The sequence below is a fragment of the Corythoichthys intestinalis genome, chromosome 6 (genome assembly GCF_030265065.1).
Source record: "Corythoichthys intestinalis isolate RoL2023-P3 chromosome 6, ASM3026506v1, whole genome shotgun sequence".
Classification (NCBI taxonomy): Eukaryota; Metazoa; Chordata; class Actinopteri; order Syngnathiformes; family Syngnathidae; genus Corythoichthys; species Corythoichthys intestinalis.
This window is the reverse complement of record NC_080400.1, coordinates 7094584-7118321: the sequence shown is the minus strand read 5'-3', so window position 1 is coordinate 7118321 and position 23738 is coordinate 7094584. Positions and strand designations below refer to the sequence as shown.

The 23738-nt window shown below is 38.9% G+C and overlaps 1 protein-coding gene across 13 annotated transcripts in view; it reads right to left on the bottom strand.

Moving 5' to 3' along the window:
• Positions 1–981: 981 nt before the first annotated feature.
• Positions 982–23738, bottom strand: part of tenm4 (teneurin transmembrane protein 4) — a 630468-nt gene continuing 607711 nt past the window's right edge. For 8 of the 13 annotated variants that reach the window (XM_057839253.1, XM_057839252.1, XM_057839254.1 and 5 more), the window contains one exon: positions 982–10622. In XM_057839253.1, coding sequence (XP_057695236.1) covers positions 9864–10622 — 759 coding nt within the window. In that variant the 3' untranslated portion in view covers positions 982–9863. The remainder of the gene's footprint in view (positions 10623–23738) is intronic. The other 5 variants (XM_057839263.1, XM_057839265.1, XM_057839266.1 and 2 more) reach the window with 1 other exon arrangement.

Sequence of the window (23738 nt, the reverse complement as noted above, 5' to 3'; positions counted from 1 at the left end):
AGTGTCACTTTTTTTTAAAGGCAAAAAATATATTTCAAATTGTGGAGTGGATTCGTGACCCGTTTGTGAATAAACACAGAGAGATCGCAAATGACGGCGACCTTATTAAACGTACATTTGAGACAACAACTCTACCGAGGTTCTGGATTAAAGTCATCCTGGAATATCCTGACATCGCGACAAGAGCGTTGAAAACCTTGCTACAATTTCCAACGTCGTATCTTTGTGAAGTGGGTTTCTTAATTAATGTTTAACGACAAGGCGAATTCGCTAATGGTGAGCGCGGTGTGCAGCTGTTGTGTGAAGCTTACATGGCAGGATGAATCTGAGGAGAACTTTTCCACAAGTCCTTCCATGGTCAAACGTAAGTTAATTTCCGAAGAAAAGCATTTTCGTTGTCAAGAGCGTTGCTATGGGTTAAACAAAGAATCTAGAAGGGTTGCGTTAAAAAAAAAAAAAGAAAATATGCTTATAATTGTTTAGCCATTGATATTATTCAAAAACATGGTTGGCCAACCTTAGTTCACATTTCCCCTTTAAGTCTCCTTAGGCAGAGGGTTCACTGACTTATTCACTGACCGCCAGGCTTCAACTGGGACCGTGTGCTTTGGTCAGATGAGACCAAGATTGAGCTTTTTGGAACCAAACACTCTAAGTGGGTCTGGCGTGCCACGAAAGATGCGCATACTGAAAAGCACCTCATACCCACTGTGAAGTATGGGGGTGGGTCAGTGATGCTGTGGGGCTGTTTCACTTCCAAAGGCACTGGGAACCTTGTTAGGGTGCATGGCATCATGAATTCTTTGAAATACCGGGACATTTTAAATCAAAGTCTTTTGCCCTCTGCCCGAAAGCTGAAGATAGGTCGTCACTGGGTCTTTCACACAAGACAATGACCCTAAAAATTTGGCCAAATCTACACAGAAATGGTTCACCAGACACAAAATCAAGCTCCTCCCATGGCCATTTCAGTCCCCAGACCTTGTTTTATTGGCAAAAAGGGGTTGTACAAAGTATGAACACCAGGGGTGCTAATAATTGTGACACACATTATTTGATGTCAAATATTTTTTTTCTTTATGTGGGATTTCCCCCCCACTGAATAAATGCACTTGTATTGAAGGTTGGATTTTTCTCTTTCTTTCCATTAAGGTCTTATATTATTTGAATAAAAACATATTAGAAGCTAAAAAACACATCTTTTTCAGGGGTGCTAATAATTATGGAGGGCACTGTAAAAATATTGTTACTTTGGAAAAATTGACAACACACCAGAACATAAACACAAAATATTCCCTTTATTTTTTTCTTGTTCTACCTTCATAAGACTACACAAGATGTAGCTCTAAGCAGTATCTACAGTTTGCATGTTTTTCATTTACAGCTCGCTGCTTGAGTTGTTTTGTTATTTACACGGTCTGAGAAAAAAGACAAAAGAAAAACACAGTGTTGGAAACTCAAACAAGTCTGCGCCTTTAGTGGGCAGGATTAAAAAAAAAAAAAGTCAGTGCAGCAGACATTGAATATACAAACCAAAATGACACTACAAAATAAATCGCACACAAATATGACTCACATGACTGTATTGATGGACATATTAAGAGTCACATGATCACATTTTTTCAACATCATCGACGCTCAGTTGCGTGTAAACAGAACCAGGAACACCTGCCGGTCCCTTGCATTGCGTTCCGGTAAGGCAAAGCGCACTGCGTGGACAAAAATGGACGCCTCTGCTCGAGGTCGCGCTCGGTTACTTTTGCCCACGTAGCATCTCGTTCATAAGCACAAATCAGAATACTGTCGTCGGGTCAAAACACACTTATTCCACGTTTCGGTTTATTTGGTGAAGTACAACAATGGACGGTAAAAGGGACACCAATTCACATTTGTCAAGTTCACATCTGTTGTTGCTTTATTCATCATCACGATTCATCAACAGAAAAACCAGGAAGCCATCCTGCGTGTTGTTTGTAAGCAGTGAAATGAAAGAGGCGCACTTTCCATTTTTTAAACACACAAGAAAAAGAAAAGTGCCATCAAATTCCTTAAATTAGCTTTTTTTTTTTTTTTTTTTTTTAAATTAGCACTTTTGATCATTCACACGGAAAACACTGACTGGCCTCCTCGCCCTGTAACAGGACGTCTCTCTTTATCGACGCCGCGGCAAGTTTCAAGTTATAAAAATAAAAGAGGTGATTAAAAGAGAGGGAATCTCCTTGGCTGAGGAAAAAGGCAGAATGGAGCGAGCTGGGGCTGAACAATCTGAGCCGAAGAACGACTCCCGGTGGCCCGCGGGGACAAGGAGGCAAAGTCAGAAAAATGTCGTTTTGATCCTCTACCAGCCGCACTTGGAGGGCAAAGACTGTTCAAGAATCTGAGAAAAGGGCACTGTTCTAAATCTGCAATGCAATCTGGGCATCATTTTGTCTTTCCATTTTTAAGTGGGAAACAAACAACTGTCTCAAATTTTAACGGTACACAAGAAAGCCCGCCCGTCTCATCACACCAGTGTTTTTCAACCTTTTCTGAGTCACGGCACGGTTTTGCATAGGAAAAAATGTCGCGGTACACCACAAACCAAAAATGTTCCAAAATTACTTCCTGTAAAATATATTCAATTATCCAATAATTTCTCATTATTTATTCTAACTCAGTGTGACTTGAGCCTGTTTAGATGAACACAAAGCCGATATCCTGGCTGGAATTGAAGAAAGACGCACACGAAGGTCTTTGTCTCTCCCGAATTTCCCGAATATAAGCGCTGTTTTTTTCCCCCAAAATCAACTTGTAAAATCATGGTGCGCATTATAAACGGGTACAGGGATGGAGACAAAAAAAATAATTATATACTGTAGATAAAGACCGATTTTTTTATTTTTTTATTGACACGTCCATGTTGTGTTGAAGAAACGTATGCGGCGATCTGCTGACGACCATTACGGTACGTGACGTCCAAGGGTGAAAGTGGCTAGAATTTCTTGCCGGTGTTCGGCCATTCCTTACTCCGCGGCGAAATGTCCTACACAATGCTCAGGGCGCTTGCGCATGCATTCACACGCATGCGCACATCGGTTAGAGGCGGCGATTACTCACTATTTTTGTTTTTATTTAGTTATTTAGAACCTTTTCACAGCCTCAAAGATACTTTTTGCATGTATTACCCTCTCATACTTATAACCATTGTGTTTTTTTGTGTTAGCTTTGAAGCAGTTGACCACATTAGTTACGTAGCGTGTTTAAACCGTCCTTATTTGATATAACTACATTTAAGTATTTTCTGCAGGTATTTTTTAGTACCTTATTCCTGTATGCATCTAAACAAAACAAGTTTAGAGCGCACGGTAGTACTTTAGGTGTCAAATTCGACTAATGTAGACGTTAGGCCGATGTAGCATATTTTGGCAGAACACCGGAACTCCCCGACGTGAATGTCGCCACGGAGCCAGAAATTTTTTATTTTTCTCTTTCATTTTGGGGGGGGGAGTCAAACCTCTTACACTACTGAAATACAAAGAAAACTGTTTAAGCACATTTGTTTCTATAACACATACAAAAACTGATTTTCATTCAAAATTGTATTTTTTCAATGATTTGCAAAAATAAAAGTTAACAAAAACAGCAATAACCCCAACCAGCATATCCTAATTTTTTATTTTCCCTCATTTCCTCACATACTAAATGCCAAATCTCAATTTTATCTACTTAAGAACATAGGATGTATATTAAAATTGAATTTAATGTAAACATTGACTTTTTTTCTTATTTTTAATAATAAGGATATAAGTAACATACATTCAGAAAAATAAGTAAAAATGACTTTTATTATGCAGAGTGAAATGGAATATATTTAAGATTGCGCAAACATTGACTTTTTTAAATCATAAGGAAATGAATAAGTAGCCTAATATAAATGAACAAATATAAGTCCAAAGTGCACAAAGTGAACCTACCCATCAGAGCAAATAAAACTAAATATGATAAATAAGCCTCAACTCTTTCGTTGCTCTTTGATTTGATCCATTATATGTTGCATTGCCCTTTTTGTCACATCAAATCAACAACTTTTTTTTTTTTTTGCTGTTCCAGAAAACATGCACATTTGAACCAATCAGAGCTAACTATCTCTGCTGATCACATGTCAGTATGTCAGCCAATTGAACGGATAATTGAGTCCAGGTGTTTTGCTTTGCTGCGTGCATTCGCACATTGATGTCACTCATCATCATCAGACTCAGATAACTGCAGCAGCTGGGGAAACCTCCATGCCGTCCGCGGAATAAAATATATAATAAATATTGGTGGAAACGGATTACCCTACACAAGCAATTTTTATGCTTGTTGTTAACACTTGTGTGTGTAAATCTGTTGTTGGTAGGTTGTTTTCTTCTTGGAGATAAAATGCATGTGTGGCAGCTTAGCATTTTTATTTTTTTTTCCACATAGCGTTTTGACAGTTGCCGTCATATTTTCGGAATCAAAGCACCGTGTACCAGAACAGCATTCCGGCCCTGAATCTTATACCGGAACTGCGTTCCTGACCGTTCTGGCCCACTTTCACCCCCGGTGACATCACCATTTTGTTTTGGCCGTGGCGAGCTAGGGAAGGAGTCGGAGGCGGAGTATCAAACAACGGAGCTAATCCGCGTTGCTTTATTGACATTTAGGCTGCAACAAAATACAGTAGCAATGTCTGTCTCACATGCAACCCGCGGAATATAACTATCTTTCCGGCTGTTCCCTCAACAAAATACCTCCCCCCTGGAACTATACAACGTACCAACATAAGTTCCACTGGTGAATTCTGTTATAACTCGCTACACGGTAATACTTCACTCTGATTGGTCGAATGATTTCGTCTGTGTTAAATTCTGCTTTTTTCACTCTTCATAAAGCAGAGTTTAGTTTCTTGAACTCATTTGAGTCAACGTTTATTGCAGCTCCGCAACTCGGACTGTAACAAACATAACACAAATTTTCTGTGTCCGTCAACTATATCTGTCCTTCGGGAAACTCAAATCCAAATAACAATAGTTCCGATTGTTACATTCGAGTCAACAGCGATGCGCTCGCCTGATTTCTGACCTAAATCACCACTTTTATTGTACCGTATCAATCCATGGAAGAAACATTTATTCATCATGATGAAACGAGCAAGTTATACAGCAGCCTTTAAAAAAAAAAGTCACATCTGTTTTGTTTTCTCCTGGATTCTGGTAAGCTGAAGAAGTTGTCAGATCATATTATTACTGTACATATTGTCAGTTTACGGTATTGTTTTAAACTACCAATGTGCTATGCTTGTGCTGTGTTTCACCAGTCAGTAAAATGACATTTCTGTATCTGTACATGAGCTCTGTTTTCTTGTATTCTTCTATTTATTGGTGCTAAAATTAGGGTGCGCGTTATAAACAGGTACAATAATTTCCCCCAATTTTTTTTTTCAAGTAAATTTGGGGTGCGCGTTATACATGGGTGCGCCTTAAATTACGGTATTTTAAAAAAAATCAAAGTTAGGCTTCAAAAGCTCAGACTTACCAGAGAGGGGGACTTTAGCAATGTCTTTAACCCTTTAACACCAAACGTGTCGGCAGAGACGTGTTTAGCATATCGTCTTTGAAGCTTCGTCACGCTGTAATTACGTCACCCACATGCCGCTGGTTGGTCTCATTTGAAAGTGCGGAAGTTGATGTCCACACCACTTTTTATTTGATGTCAATCGACCAAGAAAAATGGGAGATAATGTCATTTGAGTTTTATAGTTTTATTGCACTCATAAACATGCATTCAAATGCTGCATGGACCATGTATCTATCTCCATATTTCCATCATTTCTTGTCCTTTTTCAAAACCGAAAGCAGCAGAAAAGACTACATATTCCAAGAGCTGTTGTGATGTCAAGAAGGACGAACCAAATGTGATCATTTTTAATAAATTTCCGAGCGAGGCGCCAACTAATGAAAGGGAGGCATGCGAAGCAAGCGACGGCCGGTTGGTTTGAGCGAGCGACTTTGAAACGTGCAGAATGCATCTCAAACTACATTTAGCGCAAGCTAATGCATTATTTCATTAACTCAAGGAAGAAGATGAAGCGTATTTGTCGTTGTTTTCTTTGGATGAGTCAGCGTCTCGGCGAGTAGAAGTGACAGCAGCGCGCAAACGGCGAACGAGTAGGCTGTGTGACGTTATGTGTGACGCAGCTCCGTGAGCTGTTCAAGAAGCAGCTTTATTGAGTGCGCAAAAAAAAAAAAAATTATTGGGTCGCATGCCTGAAAAATTTGAATTGAACTAAACTATAATCTTTTCAATTTTTATGTAGATGTGTGTTCCAGAAGCTTGATTGCATGTAGGTATATACTTTTGATAAGGTGATGGGTACAACACCTAACTTCACAAAGAGATATCCTCCAAACCCTTTCTGTGTTAGATGATATATATAATTCTTTTCTCACTATTTTGCACTGTATATAACCTGTTTTGACCATAGTATGTGTAAAGGCCAAAAATGCCTATGACCATACCTGCTGTTTGTGTTAAATTGTCAGGCATAAAACTATTCAATCTTATTTTTTTCTATTGAATGTTTATCCTAACAAGTTGAATAAATATTATCAAGCTTCAAAACGGTTGGTCGAGCATGTTTGGTTGTCAATGGGACATCAACATTACAAATTTTGAAAAAAGATTTTGGGATTTTTTTTGTCTTTTTGGGTCCAAAATGTGGATTATAATGGGTCAGTGAAGAAAACAACAGTTTGGACATGAAGTTCAAGGTGTCCTGAAAAAAGGGACCCGACTTGGCCATTGCGAACAATTTTTTCTTTGAAATATAAAGGCAACATAAAATGCATGCAAATTCGGCCAAAATAGGCTTAGGTGTTAAAGGGTTAACCTCATCAGGGCCAAGCCTCTCGCTGACAATGACTTTGCAGGCAGGTAGTATGAATTTCTCTGCCACGGTGTGGGACTTTTTGAATTTAGCAACAAGTTCAGCAACAAGGCAACTGGCTTTGAGGGCTTTCTCATTTGCAGTTGTTCCTCCAAAAAGTTGCCTGTTTCTCTGTGTTTACACAAAAGCGAACAAAATAGTCAAATCGACTTGTTTTGAAGTGACGGGTGTTTCATTCTTGCTGTCCTCGACAATGTGTTGGAATAAAACACAGGGGAAGGATTGACGGTCGTCACATATGGATAAAATGGAAAGGACACTTTTCCGTATATCGACACTTGATTAGCCTAATCCAATTATGTACAGTAGATGTGCTGAGGTCCACATTGTTGTGGACAGCAAGGTGGCTGATGGATAGAAATCACAGCAGTTCTTTAACGTGACACGAGCAATACCTCGCTCATCTGCAAACAACCTTAACTTTCTACCTAGTCTTTCCTTGCAATAAATGCAATATTGGATAATTTCTCGCAGCACACCTGACAATCTCTCACGGCACACTAGTGTGCCGCGGCACACCGGTTGAAAAACACTGCATCAGACCATAGGACATGGTTCCAGTGATCCATGTGCTCTGTTGACATGTCTTCGCAAACTGTTTGCGGGCTTTCATGTGTACAGTTTTCAGAAGAGGCTTCCTCGTGGGGTGACAGCCATGCACACCAATTTGATGTAGAGTGCGGCGTATGGTCAGAGCACTAACAGGCTGACCCCCCCACCTCTTCAATCTCTGCAGCAATGCTGACAGCACTCCTGTAACGAGTCACGGGACATTTTGAAGGGAAAATGACAAATATTAATGGCTAAATTTTGAGGGGAAAATAAATGAACTCTATTACATAAGCTGCACACAGACTACTTTTTATTCTGTCAAAGTTTCATTTTGTCAGTCCCATGAAAAGATATACCGTATTGGTCCGAATATAAGACGGCCCTGATTATAAGAAGACCCCCTCTTTTTCAAGACTTGATTGAAAAAAGCCTTTTTGAACACCCAATTAATTTTTATACAGAAAATAATTACAGTACATCCGAAACAAATGATTCTAACAATATATGTGAGAGAAAAAGCATGTTATTTTGCCTCATTCAAATCTTAATATCTGAACATTTAAATATGTAAACTAAAGGGCAATCACATTCATAAATGAATGGTTTCTGGTTTTTAAATGTAAATAAACCAATGTATTGTGATAAAAAAAAATAAAAAATTGCAATATCTGCATTAACCATCAAAGTGAAGTCTAACTGTAACTCTAGTCTTGAAAAAAATCTGAATAAAGAAAAACATTGCAATAAAATGATGCAATACCTGAGAGTAGCTGAGATCTGTCATCACTAGGGCTGTCAAAATTATCGCGTTAACCGGCGGTAATTAATTTTTTTCATTAATCACGTTAAAATATTTGACGCAATTAACACACATGCCGCGCTCATACAGATTAAAATGACAGCAGAGTGTCATGTCCACTTGTTACTTGTGTTTTTGTCTCCCTCTGCTGGCGCTTGGGTGCGACTGATTTTATGCACCAATCGCAGAAAGTGGAAAAACTGTGAAATAGGGTCACGCCCCCCACCTATTTTTAACATACATTTTTTGGGTATATATTAGGCCTGCCAAAATAAATAACGGGCGGTAATTAATTTTTTCAATTAATCACGTTAAAATATTTGACGCATTTAACGCACATGCCCCGTTAGAACCGATTAAAATGACAGCACAGTCATGTCCACTTGTTACTTGTGTTTTTTGGTGTTTTATCGCCCTCTGCTGGCGCTTGGGTGCGGCTGATTTTATGCGTTTCAGCACCATGAGCACTGTGTAATTATTGACATCAACAATGGCGAGCTACTAGTTTATTTTTTGACTGAAAATTTTACAAATTTTATTAAAACGAAAACATGAAGAGGGGTTTTAATATAAAATTTTTATAACTTGAACTAAAATTTATCTTAAGAACTACAAGTCTTTCTATCCATGGATCGCTTTAAACAAATACAGTACTTATGTACAGTATGTTGAATGTATATATCCATCTTGTGTCTTATCTTTGCATTCCAACAATGATTTACAGAAAAATAAGGCATATTTTATAGATGGTTTGAATTGCGATTAATTACGATTAATTAATTTTTAAGCTGTGATTACCTCGATTAAAAATATTAATCATTTGACAGCCCTAGTCATGACAGAACAAGGCTTCAATGATATCTGGCGCAATCTAGCGTCGTGAATGGGTATAACGTCTAGACCGCGAATATAAGATAACACCCTATTTTTCAGTCTTATTTCAATGCAAAAAACACCGTCTTGTATTCGGGCCAATACAGTATTTGTGGTTTTGTGTCGCTTTAAAGGCCCAAATGATCTGCCACAAATTAACCTCAGTGCACCGTATTTTCTGGACTATAAGTCGCAATTTCCTCACAGTTTGACACTTTGACTTATTATGTTCTTTTCACTCTGACAGTGGCAAGATTGTTATGTTTTTATGTTACAGATGCCTATTTAGCCTGTTTATCTCCATTTTACCAATAATACTTCAATGGACAATGTTTATACTTGGTTTCTGATAAATAAAAATGTGACGGTTTTTCCCCCCTCTTCTTTGTGCATACTTTGGCTTGTGCGAGCTATACTAAGGTGCGACTTGTAGTCCAAAAAAATACTAAAATTCAATTACACACCGAAAATGTTTTTGCATTATATTTTGGGATTTTCATTTCTATATGAAAAAAATGGAAAGAACAAATGACAACCCGGATAGACCATGTTTTTTTTTTTTTTGTGATCTTTTCTATTCCAAATCAAGTTGCACACACAAATAACCAATACGGCGGCGTACCGAAGCGTCTTTGGCAAGAGGTCCGCTGTGGTCCACGCGAGTCCGTCGCGCCGCGTAGCGCGTTCATGTCACCTGCGGCCCATTTCGCTCTGTCTCATGAAGTGGACGTTGTTGACGCTGTCGGCCAGCTCGGGGTACTGCTCGGCCGACACCACGTAGAAGCCGTCGTAGCCCTGCACTTTCCCCGAGCCCAGCAGCTGCTGCTTCTCGCCCTCGGTCCAGGTGCGCGAGCCCTCTTCGCCGTCGCGTAGTCTCTGGCGTTCTCGGGCCCACGCCTGCGCCACGGCCCGCTGACGCGCCGCCTCCAGCAGCCGTGCCTTCTCTTCGTCCACGCTGCTGCCGTATCGCGTGTTGAGGCTAAGCGCACCGTACTGCAGCTGGATGTCGGTGATACGGCGAGTGCGGCCGTTGAGCACGGCGTTGACCTGCGACACCGTCACGTTGACGCCGTTCTCCAGCGTGCGGCGGCCCACCGCCATGCCGATGAGGCCCAGGTCGCCCTCCACCGAGCCCAGCTTGACGAAGTGGTGCGTGTCCACGCCGGCGATCGTGTAGCGAAGCGCTTCCAGGTAGAAGGCGTCGTTCAGCACGGCGGCCATGCGACGCCCGTCCTCGTTAGCCAGGCTGATGATGTCCGTGCTGATGCGGCCGTCGCGGATGGAGAACTTGACGCCCTTGCCAAAGATGGAGCCCGCCGAGGCAAATGCCGTTTTGGGCTCAGTCTGGGGGCAGCCGGCGCTTTTGGCATCGTAGATCTGGCCGAAGCGCTCCAACTTCACGAAGGCTTTCAACTGACGCTGAACTTCACACTGAACACCCAGCAGCGACTGAAAAGCAAAGACACGAATACATTATTCCACGTGTCCACTTTCAAACATTGCCTGCCCCTGACGGCAATAAACGCCCAATCCTTCCGAACTGGGAGGATTAGCAGTGAATGAACATTCAATGTTTACATCCATCTACTGCAGGGAAAACAAATTGGACTGTCTGGAACGCATTATACAGTGGGGCAAATAAGTATTTAGTCAACCACCAATTGTGCAAGTTCTCCTACTTGAAAAGCATAGAGAGGCCTGTAATTGTCAACATGGGTAAACCTCAAACATGAGAGACAGAATGTGGGGAAAAAAAACAGAAAATCACATTGTTTGATTTTAAAAGAATTTACAGTGATACCTCAGCTCACGAACGCTTAAGCTCACGAACTTTTCGCCTCAAGAACATTAAATTCGCGAGCATATAGTCTCTGCTGACGAACTAGTTTTCGGCGGACGAACGAAACCACGCGGTCGAACAGCGCCACGAGAAGCTGACGCACGCCCACGGCGTCCCAGTTCGTCCCCTCCCTTTCGTTGAGTGCGGACGTGGTTTGTGTTTGATAGACATTTTGGACCATATTGAGTGTACTTTTGCTATTATGGGACCGAAAAAGAGTTACCTACAGTCATTATGGAAGGTGACTCGTGTTACCAATTCGCCCTCGACTGGTAATTGGCGGTGCTTTCAGCTTCCCACCGTAGTGAGAAGTGGACCGGCGAGTCACGTTGGCTCGTTGTCATCGCTTGTCTTCGGTTCACCCGATTTCCTCTCCAGAAAGGTGGCGGCGTGCATACAAACACCCAGAGGCGTCGGATGGCTTTTTGTGGGCACTTTTATTAACAACCAAAAGCATGTGTGGGACACAGCGCTGGAGTCTACGCTAACTGCGCACTTTGCCGGTAACACTCTCCTTCCAAACAGTAACTCCCTCCCTCCCTCCTCCTCCCACTCCATTCCATCAAGCCATCAACTACCATCACAAAGGTAAATAAAACGACTTTATTCTACAGTACAGTTTATTTCTTTAATTATAATACAATAGCACATTTATTATACATAAAATAAGGTATATTTTTGTGTAGTTTTAAGGCTTATTTAGTAGAAAATTATGTTTTATGGGGACCTGGGAACGGATTATTCTCATTTTAATGGTTTCTTATGGGAAAAAAATGTTCGGAAGACGAACTTTTCGCCTTACACACACTTTCTGGGAACCAATTATGTTCGTGAGCTGAGGTATCACTGTATTTCCAAATTAGAGTGGAAAATAAGTATTTGGTTACCTACACAAACAAGCAAGATTTCTGGCTGTCAAAGTGGTCTAACTTCTTTTAACGAGGTCTAACGAGGTTCCACTCGTTACCTGTATTAATGGCACCTGTTTTAACTCATGATCGGTATAAAAGACACCTGTCCACAAATTCAGTCAGTCACACTCCAAACTCCACTATGGCCAAGACCAAAGAGCTGTCGAAGGACAGCAGAGACAAAATTGTAGACCTGCACCAGGCTGGGAAGACTGAATCAGCAACAGGTAAAACGCTTGGTGTAAAGAAATCAACTGTGGGAGCAATTATTGGAAAATGGAAGACATACAAGACCAATGATAATCTCCTTTGATCTGGGGCTCCATGCAAGATCTCACGCCGTGGCGTCAAAATGATAACAAGAACGGTGAGCAAAAATCCCAGAACCACACGGGGGGGACCTAGTGAATGAACTACAGAGAGCTGGGACCACAGTAACAAAGGCTACTATCAGTAACACAATGCGCCGCCAGGGACGCAAATCCTGAACTGCCAGACGTGTCCCCCTGCTGAAGAAAGTACACGTCCAGACCTGTCTGCGGTTCGCTCGAGAGCATTTTGATGATCCAGAAGAGGACTGGGAGAATGTGTTATGGTCAGATGAAACCAAAATAGAACTTTTTGGTAGAAACACAGGTTTTCGTGTTTGGAGGAGAAAGAATACTGAATTGCATCCGAAGAACACCATACCCACTGTGAAGCATGGGGGTGGAAACATCATGCTTTGGGGCTGTTTTTCTGCAAAGGGACCAGGACGACTGATCTGTGTAAAGGAAAGAATGAATGGGGCCATGTATCGAGAGATTTTGAGTGAAAATCTCCTTCCATCAGCAAGGGCATTGAAGATGAGACGTCGCTGGGTCTTTCAGAATGACAATGATCCCAGACCAGCCAGGACAACAAAGGAGTGGCTTCGTAAGAAGCATTTCAAGGTCCTGGCGTGGCCTAGCCAGTCTCCAGATCTCAACCCGTAGAAAATCTGTGGAGGGAGTTGAAAGTCCGTGTTGCCCAACGACAGCCCCAAAACATCACTGCTCTAGAGGAGATCTGCATGGAGCGATGGGTCAAAATACCAGCAACAGTGTGTGAAAAGCTTGTGAAGAGTTACAGAAAACGTTTGGCCTCCGTTATTGCCAACAAAGGGTACATAACAAAGTATTGTGATTAACTTTTGGTATTGACCAAATACTTATTTTCCACCATGATTTGCAAATAAATTATTTAAAAATCAAACAATGTGATTTTCTGTTTTTCTTCCCCACATTCTGTCTCATGGTTGAGGTTTACCCATGTTGACAATTACAGGCCTCTCTAAGAACTTGCACAATTAGTGGTTGACTAAATACTTATTTGCCCTCTGTATGTTTGACCCTCTCAGTCAAAATGGTTTTGACACTTAGCGCTGTCAATATGCTAACACAAACACTATTCTAGTCGAAGAGTTTGGTAATAACCTGTTGATTTTTCTGCCTTTCTCAGCTGCTTGGCCCCACCCACAAGGAAAATCTCCAAGCAGAAGACGATGTCACACTGAGAATGAGCTGCAGATTTTTGCAGTCTGCTAGCATGCTATCCACGGGCTTTCTTTTTTATTTTATCTCTCTATTCCTTTGTTGCTGTATGACCATTCTGTCGTTCTGTCAACATGTACTAAGCTAACGCAGCACAACAACGCCAGACATAACTAGCCCTGCAAGCAGGACTCAACGGGCCCTTGGGAGTCCTGTGTTGATTTCTCCAATTTCTTTTCGGTGATTTTTTTTGGAGGGGGTGATTAGGTTTTTTTCCTCTTTGAGGAAGAGTCGGTCTCGTAAAAAAGGCCATTTCCTGTTGCCAGCAGGGGGCGCCAAGCCTAATGGGTGATATTTCAATGCAGTCGTGTTCAGGCTGGGATACCTCGCATAAATGTCGGATAGGATAAAGATTGAACGTTGTATCAGGGAGTTATTAGTCATTTTCTGAATTTGGTGTTTTGTCAAAAAAAAACGTCCGTCTTTGGCACCCCATCGACTTTGGCACGATGAAAAATACAACGTATCTTTTTTTCTCCTCCAGATGAAGTAGCAGAGTGTGAAGCAACAGCCTTAGTGAGTCAAAGCAGTTCTTCACTGCTGTCATCAGATGAACCAATTATCCCTAATATATGTCATTGAAAAGTACATAGTATTTTTTTTCTCCCACAGAAGATGTAGCAGAGTGTGAACCCTAACCCCTAACCCTAACACAAAAAAACTGCCCCACACAGGTCAGCCCGTGAATGAAAACTCACCATTTTAATATGTGCAAATTATAGTGAGTTTTCGAGCATGTTCAGAACTTCAAATTGGCCATTTTCATTTGCCCTGAAGAAGCCCTAACCCTAAACCCTAACCCTAATCCCCAAATAAACCCGATTTTGGTACTCCGCCCAGGTCAGGCCCGTGAATGAAAACTCACCATTTTGATAATTTAACATCTCATATATCTCATGAAGAGTGTCACCAATTTTGAGGAGGATCCCACTAACTGCCTTGGCGCAATGGTCTCAAACGTGCACCCTGGTTTTCGACAAAAATGGCATGTTTTTCAATATTCAATCCAAAATACCCGATTTCCTATTGGGTTTGGAATATGGGTGCAAGAGACTTTTTGAAGCATTTTGGCCCAAGGTATCGACTTCCCAAATTTCATCACTCTACGTTGAAAAAACCTAAATGGAGAGGCCTTTTTTAAAAAATTCCAGGGGGCGCCACAGAGCCATTTTTTTTTTTTACAACAATGCCAAATTATCGAAATTTTCGCGAATTCGCATGTTTGTGCAAATTTTGGTGAGTTTTTGAACATGTTAACCCTTTAACACCGAACGTGTCGGCAGCGACGCGTTTAGCATGTCGTCTTTGAAGCTTCGTCATGCTGTAATTACGTCACCCACATGCCGCTGGTTGGTCTCATTTGAAAGTGCGGAAGTTGATGTCCACTTTTTATTTGAAGTCAATCGACCAAGAAAAACGGGAGATAATGTCATTTGAGTTTTATAGTTTTATTGCACTCATATATATGCATTCAAACGCTGCATGGACCATATATCGATCTCCATATTTCCATCATTTCTTGTCCTTTTTCAAAACCGAAAGCAGCACAAAAGACTACATATCCCAAGAGCCGTTCTGATGTCAAGTAGGACGAACCGAATGTGATCATTTTTAATAAATTTCCGAACGAGGTGCCAACTAATGAAAGGGAGGCATGCGACGCAAGCAACGGCCGGTTGGTTTGAGCGAGCGACTTTGAAACGTGCAGAATGAATATAAAACTACATTTAGCGCAAGCTAATGCATTATTTCATTAACTCAAGGAGGAAGATCAGCCGTATTTGTCGTCTTTTTCTTTGCATGAGTCGGCGTCTCGGCGAATAGAAGTGACGGCAGTGTGCAAACGGCGAAAGAGTAGGCTGTGTGACGTTGTGTGTGAGACGCAGCTCCGTGACCTGTTCAAGCTTTATTGAGTGCGCCAAAAACAAAACAAAAAACAACTTTATTGGGTCACATGCCTGCAGATTTTGAATTGAAGTGAACTACTTGTCAATATTTTTTTAAATACTTTTTTTCAATGTTATATATATTTTTTCTTTACTATAATCTTTTCAATTTTTATGTAGATGTGTGTTCCAGAAGCTTGATTGCATGTAGGTATATACTTTTGATAAGGTGATGGGTACAACACCTAACTTCACAAAGAGATATCCTCCAAACCCTTTCTGTGTTAGATGATATATATAATTCTTTTCTCACTATTTTGCACTGTATATAACCTGTTTTGACCATAGTATGTGTAAAGGCCAAAAACGCCTATGACCATACCTGCTGTTTGTGTTGAATTGTCAAACATAAAACTATTCAATCTTATTTTTTTCTATTGAATGTTTATCCAAACAAGTTGAATAAATACGATCAAGCTTCAAAACGGTTGGTCGAGCACGTTTGGTTGTCAGTGGGACGTCAACATTACAAATTTTTAAAAAAGATTTTGGGATTTTTTTTGTCTTTTTGGGTCCAAAATGTGGATTAAAATTGGTCAGTGAAGAAAACAACAGTTTGGACATGAAGTTCAAGGTGTCCTGAAAAAAGGGACCCAACATGGCCATTGTAAACAATTTTTTCTTTGAAATATAAAGGCAACATCAAATGCATGCAAATTCGGCCAAAATAGGCTTAGGTGTTAAAGGGTTAAGACCTCCAAAAGGGCCATTTTCATTTGCCATGAAGCAAGAATAATAATCCTTTGCAGAACAATAGACCCTACTCACGTGACGTCACAGCCACGCCCCCGCGCCATGTTGTCTGTCTAATCGTTTTAATGCATTACCACTTCGTAAATTCCTCCTATTATGGTGTGTTTTTCTGCTCGTTAACATTAATAATCAAAATGGTGAAGGTGTGTGTGGTGGTCGGTTGCAAAAACAGAGAAGATAGACGGAGAGACTTGAAGTTTTACCGTATTCCGAGAGACCCGGAGAGGAGAGCGAGATGGACTGCTGCAATTCGACAAGAAAACTGGGCTCCAAACGACTACCACAGATTATATAGTAGTCATTTTATATCTGGTAAAATGCATTTAATCAATATTTAGAGGGTTTTGGGCTGACAACCACAATTAAGATCATTACTAGGCTAATCCCTGACAACATACCGTTTCAAATTCAAGATGCTTATTTCTTCCACCATCTTTATTTTTTGAATAATATTTAGCTGGTAACAAGTGAAAGAAGCTGGCCTCGTCTACGGATCATCGGTTAAACAGGGGTGTCCAAACTTTTTGCAAAGGGGGCCTGATTTGGTGTGGTAAAAATGTGGGGGGCTACCTGGGCTGATTTATGTAGAACAATACATTTAAAGAAATTTTAGCAAGCCCTTCTGTGTGTCACAGTTGCTTTATTATTATTATTTTTTTTAAATACATAATTTCAACAATCTCGCCTGTGTGGCGTTCTCTTTCGACCCTCGGGCACTTGCGAAATACTGCTGCTGTGAAATTAAATTAGCTTCAAGTTGCTTTAATTTCTCGTTGCGTATCTTCCGCGACTTTTTTTTTTTTTTTTTTTAATCGATTGTCGCCATTTTAGAAAATTGGAAGTAAAGGGTCACACGGGGTAATGTAATGTTGCTTAGAGCAGGGGTCCCCAACCTTTTTTGCACCACGGACCGGTGTTATTTGGGTCTTTTTTTCACGGACCGGTGTTCTGACAAATTTTGCAACCCATCAAAAATTGCAACGATGCGGTTCTGCACATGCGCGTAACGTTAAACATAATGCAAATTTTGCATAAAGCAAAATGGGCAAATGCAGCGATTCCAAAGTAAACTCTACAAACTTTCTTGAAAGAAAGGAATATTAACTTACATTTGATCATGGAAGGACTTGTAGAAAAGTTTTCCACAGATACATCCTGCCATGTTAGCTGCACACAACTGCATACCGCTCTCACCATTAACGATTTCGCCTTGTCGTTAAGTATTAAGAAGCCCGCTTCACAAAGATACGATTTTGGAAATTGTAGCAAGGTGCTCTCGTAGCGATGTCAGGATATTCCGGAATGACTTTAATACAGAACCTCGGTAGAGTTGTTGTCTCAAATGTATGTTTAATAAGGTTGCCGTCATTTGCGATCTCTAGAAGTTGATCCTCCTGCTGCACAGACATGCTCGAATCACTGGGTTTATTCACAAACGGGTCACAAATCCACTCCTTCGCAGTTCGTAGGTCTCCGAGGTTGTAGGCTCGTCAGGTGCACTTTTCGCAGTAAAAATATCTCCAAAGATGTCTGTTTTCCAGTCATCTTCGCTCGTGGGGGCTAAGTATTTCCGGGAACAAATGTGCTGCGCCCGCGGCCTAGTAATACGTTATTATCGAGGACAAGCGCTCATAGATATATTATATACACAAACAAGATGTACTGCTAGCGGTCCAATCAATTGATTTCTATCCCGTAGTATTATATCTAGAGTAGACAGGGATATTGGTGTGTTAAGCAGGGGCACAGGGTTAATTCGGCCGGAATGCGGTCGTTATCAAATTATTATTTCTGTGCGGCCCGGTAGCAATTGCGCCGCGGACACCGGTCCGCGGCCCGGCAGATGGGGACCCCTGGCTTAGAGTGCTGCTCTTAAAGTTTTTCAAACTTTTGTGGGAATAGGCTGATTTTGTGTGGACAAGATAGTTGTAGATATCAGGGTAGCAGATGTCAGGCAGAGAGGGCGAAGACAGCGGGTCGAAAAATATTGATTTAGGCATCAAATATGGATCTGGTGAATGGATAGACTGAAGCTTTTCCACATAACGCATCCAATGAGTTTACAGCGTCAGATAACACTAGGGCTTCCATGAATTGCTCTATAACTTGCACGACTAATTGAAAACAATGAGAACAGGTCTAAAAAATGATGGACAATATGGCGGCCGGATACAGCGACACGTCATTTTGTGACGTAGGTGAGTTGGGTCTATAGGGCCTTCGCACCGTGTTGGTGGTCGGGCCCTAATTACAAGACATCCGCCATCTTTTGGTGGAAATAAGTCACTACATGAGGAACAATATTTGAGGCTCTGGTCTGTTAAAGACGACAATGTTGCTTGTCGCAAACTTTGGTGCTTAAAAGGATTAAGAAAACAGACTCTAATAAATGATTTTTGGAAAAGGCAGGAGATGCCTGTAAAAAAAAAACCCCCAAAAACCTTCGCCTTCTTGCCTGATTCTTGTTTTTGTCAACTATTGCAGTTCATCGCAACGGTAGCTTGGGGCAGGGAAGTAGTCTGGAGAGGAGTTTGATGTGAGGATGAGTAGGCAAGCAATGGAAACATGCCTGATCTACCCCATCAGTCCATATTTGTTTACTGTGCCATCAACAAGACCGGGTCATCTGTCCTACGAGCAGACGGGGCAGAAGGGGGACATGCCCCCCTGTTCCTCCGCCCCACGGCGTACCTCCCGGAGCGTACCATCATGCGCAGCATAGGCGTGACCCAAAATGCCAGCCTCGCACGGCACAGGACCTCATCTGTCCGGACCCTCAACAGCCATTTTTCATGCTTGGCCAGCGAAGCAAAAGTAAATGAAACCAGATCCTATTTTTCCCATAGAATAAAAGATAAGAAAAAGGTCAAATCGCTGGGCCAGAACCACAAGATGGGAGCAATTTGCGCTGGAACAATCATTACAGATTGTTTGTCCGTGCTTCCCACTTTAATAGGCACGTGACTGGAACGTGATCAATGACCCTTAAATGAAAATTTCCATTTGAGGAAATACAGTAAGATGCCTATTAACTCATCCACTATCCTTGGCGATTGTTTCATGTTTTGAATTCATAGTTATAAAAAAATACTAGTGAAACAAGAAAAAAATGATTAATCGCAATTAATCTATCGGTACATTCCGACGATTAATTGAGATCCAATTTATTGATGAAATAATTTGATTAATCAATTTTTCCTGTTTTATTTACAGTATGTTATTTTTCAGTTTCAAGAGTAGATATTAAAAAAAAAACAACAACAATTTAATCCAACATTCATCACTAATTAATCTCAATCAGGCCAAATCGATTAATCTATTTTTCTTGTTTCACTAATACTATTTTTTAGTATCATGAATAGATAATTTTTTCCCCTAATGATTTAATCCAACATTTTTGAATAATTAATCTCGATTAATCATGCAAAATTTTTCGATGAATTAATGTGAGACAAGAAAAAAACAGATTAGTCGGAATTAATCTATCGGTACATTCTGATGATTAATTGAGATCAACTCATTCACTGCCATTGATTATTGATTCATTTTTTAGTATTTATGGAAAAAAATACCACAAAAAATGGATGAAGATTAATTGAGAGTAACTCATGCACTGTCATCAAATATCTTTTTCTTTGCATATATTCACAAAACAAAACAAAAAAAGCACCTCATAAATTGTGACGATTAAACAAGGTTAACTCATTCACTACCACTGACATTTAAAAAAAATTCCTGCATTAAAAATCCAAATATAACCCCCAAAAAAGCATTTAATACCATGGATTTGCAGTCTCTAGTATAAATTGTCACTGTCAATTCAAATGAACTAATATGTAGGCTGCCATTGACTACTAATTATTTTGATTAAAAATATACTCATGGCAACAAGCAAAACAACAAAAAAAGACGATTGATGGTGTGACTTCACCGATAAATTGTACTGAATAATCAAGATTAACTCATTAATCTCGATTAATGGTGACACATTTATTGGTGAATGAATTCGATTAATCTATTTTTCTTGTTTCACGTATGCTATTTTTTAGTGTCGTGAATAGATATATATTTTTAAATGATTTAATCCAACATTTTTATGTAATTAATCTTGATTAATCATGCAAAATCTTTCGATGAATTAATGTGATTAATCTATTGTTCTTGTTATACTCGTTATTTTTCAGTGTCATGAGTACATTTCTAAAAACTGATATAATCACACATATTTCTGTAATCAATCTCAATTGTGACAAATTTATTGTTGAATTCATTCGATTAATCTATTTTTCTTGTTTAACTTATATTATTTTTCAGTGTCATGAGTAGATATAAAAACAAACAAACAAACAAAAAAAACCCGATTTAATCCAACATTTTTCTGTAATTAATCTCGAATAGTCGTGTCAAATTTATCGAATAATTAATGTGATACATCTATTTTTCTTGTTACACTTGTTTTTTTCTTCGGTGCTATGAATATATATAGAAAAAAAAAACGATTTTGTCACACATTTCTTAGTAATCTCGATTAATCTTGACAAATTTATTAATTAATTAATTTTATTATTCTATTTTTCTTGTTTTACTTATTTTTCAGTGTCATGAGTAGATATAAAAAAAAAAAACGATTTAATCCAACATTTTTCTGTAATTAATCTCGATTAATCGTGTCAAGTTTATCGAATAATTAATTTGATTAATCTATTTATCTTGTTACATTTTTTTTTTCGGTGTTATGAATTTATTAAAAAAATGATTTTGTCACACATTTCAAAGTAATTAATCTCGATTAATCGTGACAAATTTATTGATTAATTTGATTAATCTATTTTTCCTGTTTTACTTGTTATTTTTAAGTGTCATGAGAAGATAAAAAAAAAAAAACGATTTAATCCAACATTTTCCTGTAATTAATCTCCATTAATCGTGTCAAACTTATTGAATAATTAACGTGATTCATCTATTTTTCTTGTTACACTTTTCTTTTTGTTATGAATATATTATACAAAAAAAAAATAAAATATTTAATCCAACATTTTTCATTAAATAATCTCAATTAATCGGGTGAAATCGATTAATCTATTTTTCTTGTTTCACTAATATTTTTTTAGTGTCATGAATAGATATATATATATTTTTAAATGATTTAATCCAAAATGTTTGTGCAATTAACCTCGATTAATCATGCAAAATTTTTCGATGAATTAATGGGATTAATCTAATTTTTTTGCTATACTTGTTTTTTTCAGTGTCATGAGTACATTTCTAAAAACTGATATAATCACACATCTTTCTGTAATTTATCTCAATCGTGACACAGTTATTGATGAATTCATTCGATTAATCTATTTTTCTTGTTTAACTTATATTATTTTTTAGTGTCATGAATAGATATATATATTAAAAAAAAAAGATTTGATCCAACATTTTTCTGTCATTAATCTCGATTAATCGCATCAATTTATCGAATAATTATTATTATCTATTGTTGTTGTTACACTTCTTTTTTTTTTTTCGGTGTTATGAATATCTATATTTTGTCACACATTTCTAAGTAATTAATCTCGATTAATCGTGACAAATTTATTGATGAATTAATTTGATTAATCTATTTTTCTTGTTTTACTTATGTTATCTTTCAGTGTCATGAGTAGATATTTTTAAAAATGTTTCTGTAATTAATCTCAATCGGGCCAAATCTATCGATGAATTATTGTGATCAATCTAATTTGTTTTTGTTTTATTTGTGGTAGTTTTGTGTGTCATAACTTCATGATCTATAAAGTAATTTACTCATTGGATGCCATTGACTGTACTAAACATCCAATCCATTTTGACCGGAAAGGTTGACAGCTAATGATCACTGCCACTTCAAATGGATTGGACATCTATCTTCGTCAATGGCAGCCAATGCGTTAAGAATCCGATGATGTCAAACATAAGTGATACGCCCACAGATCAAGTTATTAATTTAGAGCTGTCAATTTGGAAAAGTGCTGCAAAACATTCGCATCTCGACAATCAATCGTGTGGTATGAGTTATTGCCTAGGAATCAAAATCCCCGTTTTTGTTTTCAAAGTGTTGATTAGAAGAACAACTTCTGATGTGGTGAGAAAAGACTCGCGACACCTTTGAATTAGAGGAGCTACGGGATGGGGGGGGGGCGTTTTTTATTTATTCCGTCTAATCTACAACCACGACTTTTTCTGACATATCTCCCCTGGAAATATTTGAAATGCAAATGTCTTTGGATTCAAAAAGCCATTTCCTCTGTTGCCTTTGCCGCTTTGTAGATTGGCACCTTGGGTGAGGTTCACACAACGAGCAAGAAAAGAAAATGAGTCTGCCATCTTTGTTGGATGTGCACACAAGTGAGATTGCCCACATTGGAAATCTAAACTTAAACTGCATCGTACTAATTGTCTTTCCTGATACATAAATACATACAAATACATAAATAACACTGTAAATGTTCATTGTACATACTGTATACACCATTCTCCAGGGTCAAAGTTTGCTGCATTATTACGTCAGTACGTCATTATTATTTACGTCAGTGTTATAGACTTCCTTAGTTTGTACTATGCTAAAAAAAAAAAAAAAAAAAAAAAGTAAACTGATGCTGCCTTCCCATGTTACAACATTTTGAAACTCTGGTATCATGATAAAATCCCAGTTCTTCAGTAGAAAATACAACTCGAAGGGCCGTTCATAAGCAATTTTCAACAAGTGGTACCCAAGCGCGACCGCGGCTGTTTTGTGTGACTGCACTACGCCACTCCAATGTCGTCATGATTATAAACGGGAAGATTCGGACATAGAAAATAATTATTCTTTGAATGGTCTGGCATGTGTGTCGAATAATATATTTCATAATATAATTTTTTACTGGTCTAGAAAAATGTATTTCTATCGTTGAATCTATCACGTAAAAAGTCTATCCATATCCATATCTATCCAGTCTATCCTATCCATAAAAACCGCACGTGCAACTCGATAACCGACGTCACTTTCTTTCAGGTAAACTAGGAATAATCAGTTATCGACTACTATTCCTGGTTGGAAAGCCCTGCCCAACATCATTTGATTGACAGATCGTTTCTCTGCGCATTTGCCATTTACATGCCCGAAAAGGAAAGGCGATTGACAAATGACAATGACAATGTGAAAGCAAAACAGAAAAGGCAAAGGCAAAAAATACAATTGTCATTGTTTTTTCCGTTTGTGGTGTTCAATAACAGAACGTAAAAGTCAATGAAAAATATTGTCATTGTTTTTTCCGTTTGTGGTTGTTAATGACCAAAAGTAAATGTCAATGACAAAGTATACCGTTATATTTTTATTTATTTATATTTTTTTCTCTTTATATTTATTTATTCGTTCATTTATTTACCTATTCATTTATTTATTTATATATTTATATATATATTTCTCTTTATATTTATTTATTCATTCATTTATTTATTCATTCATTTATTTCTAATTTTGGCACTCCAGTGACTCCATACACAAGAAGGCAGCAGAAGTATCATATGGTGGAAAA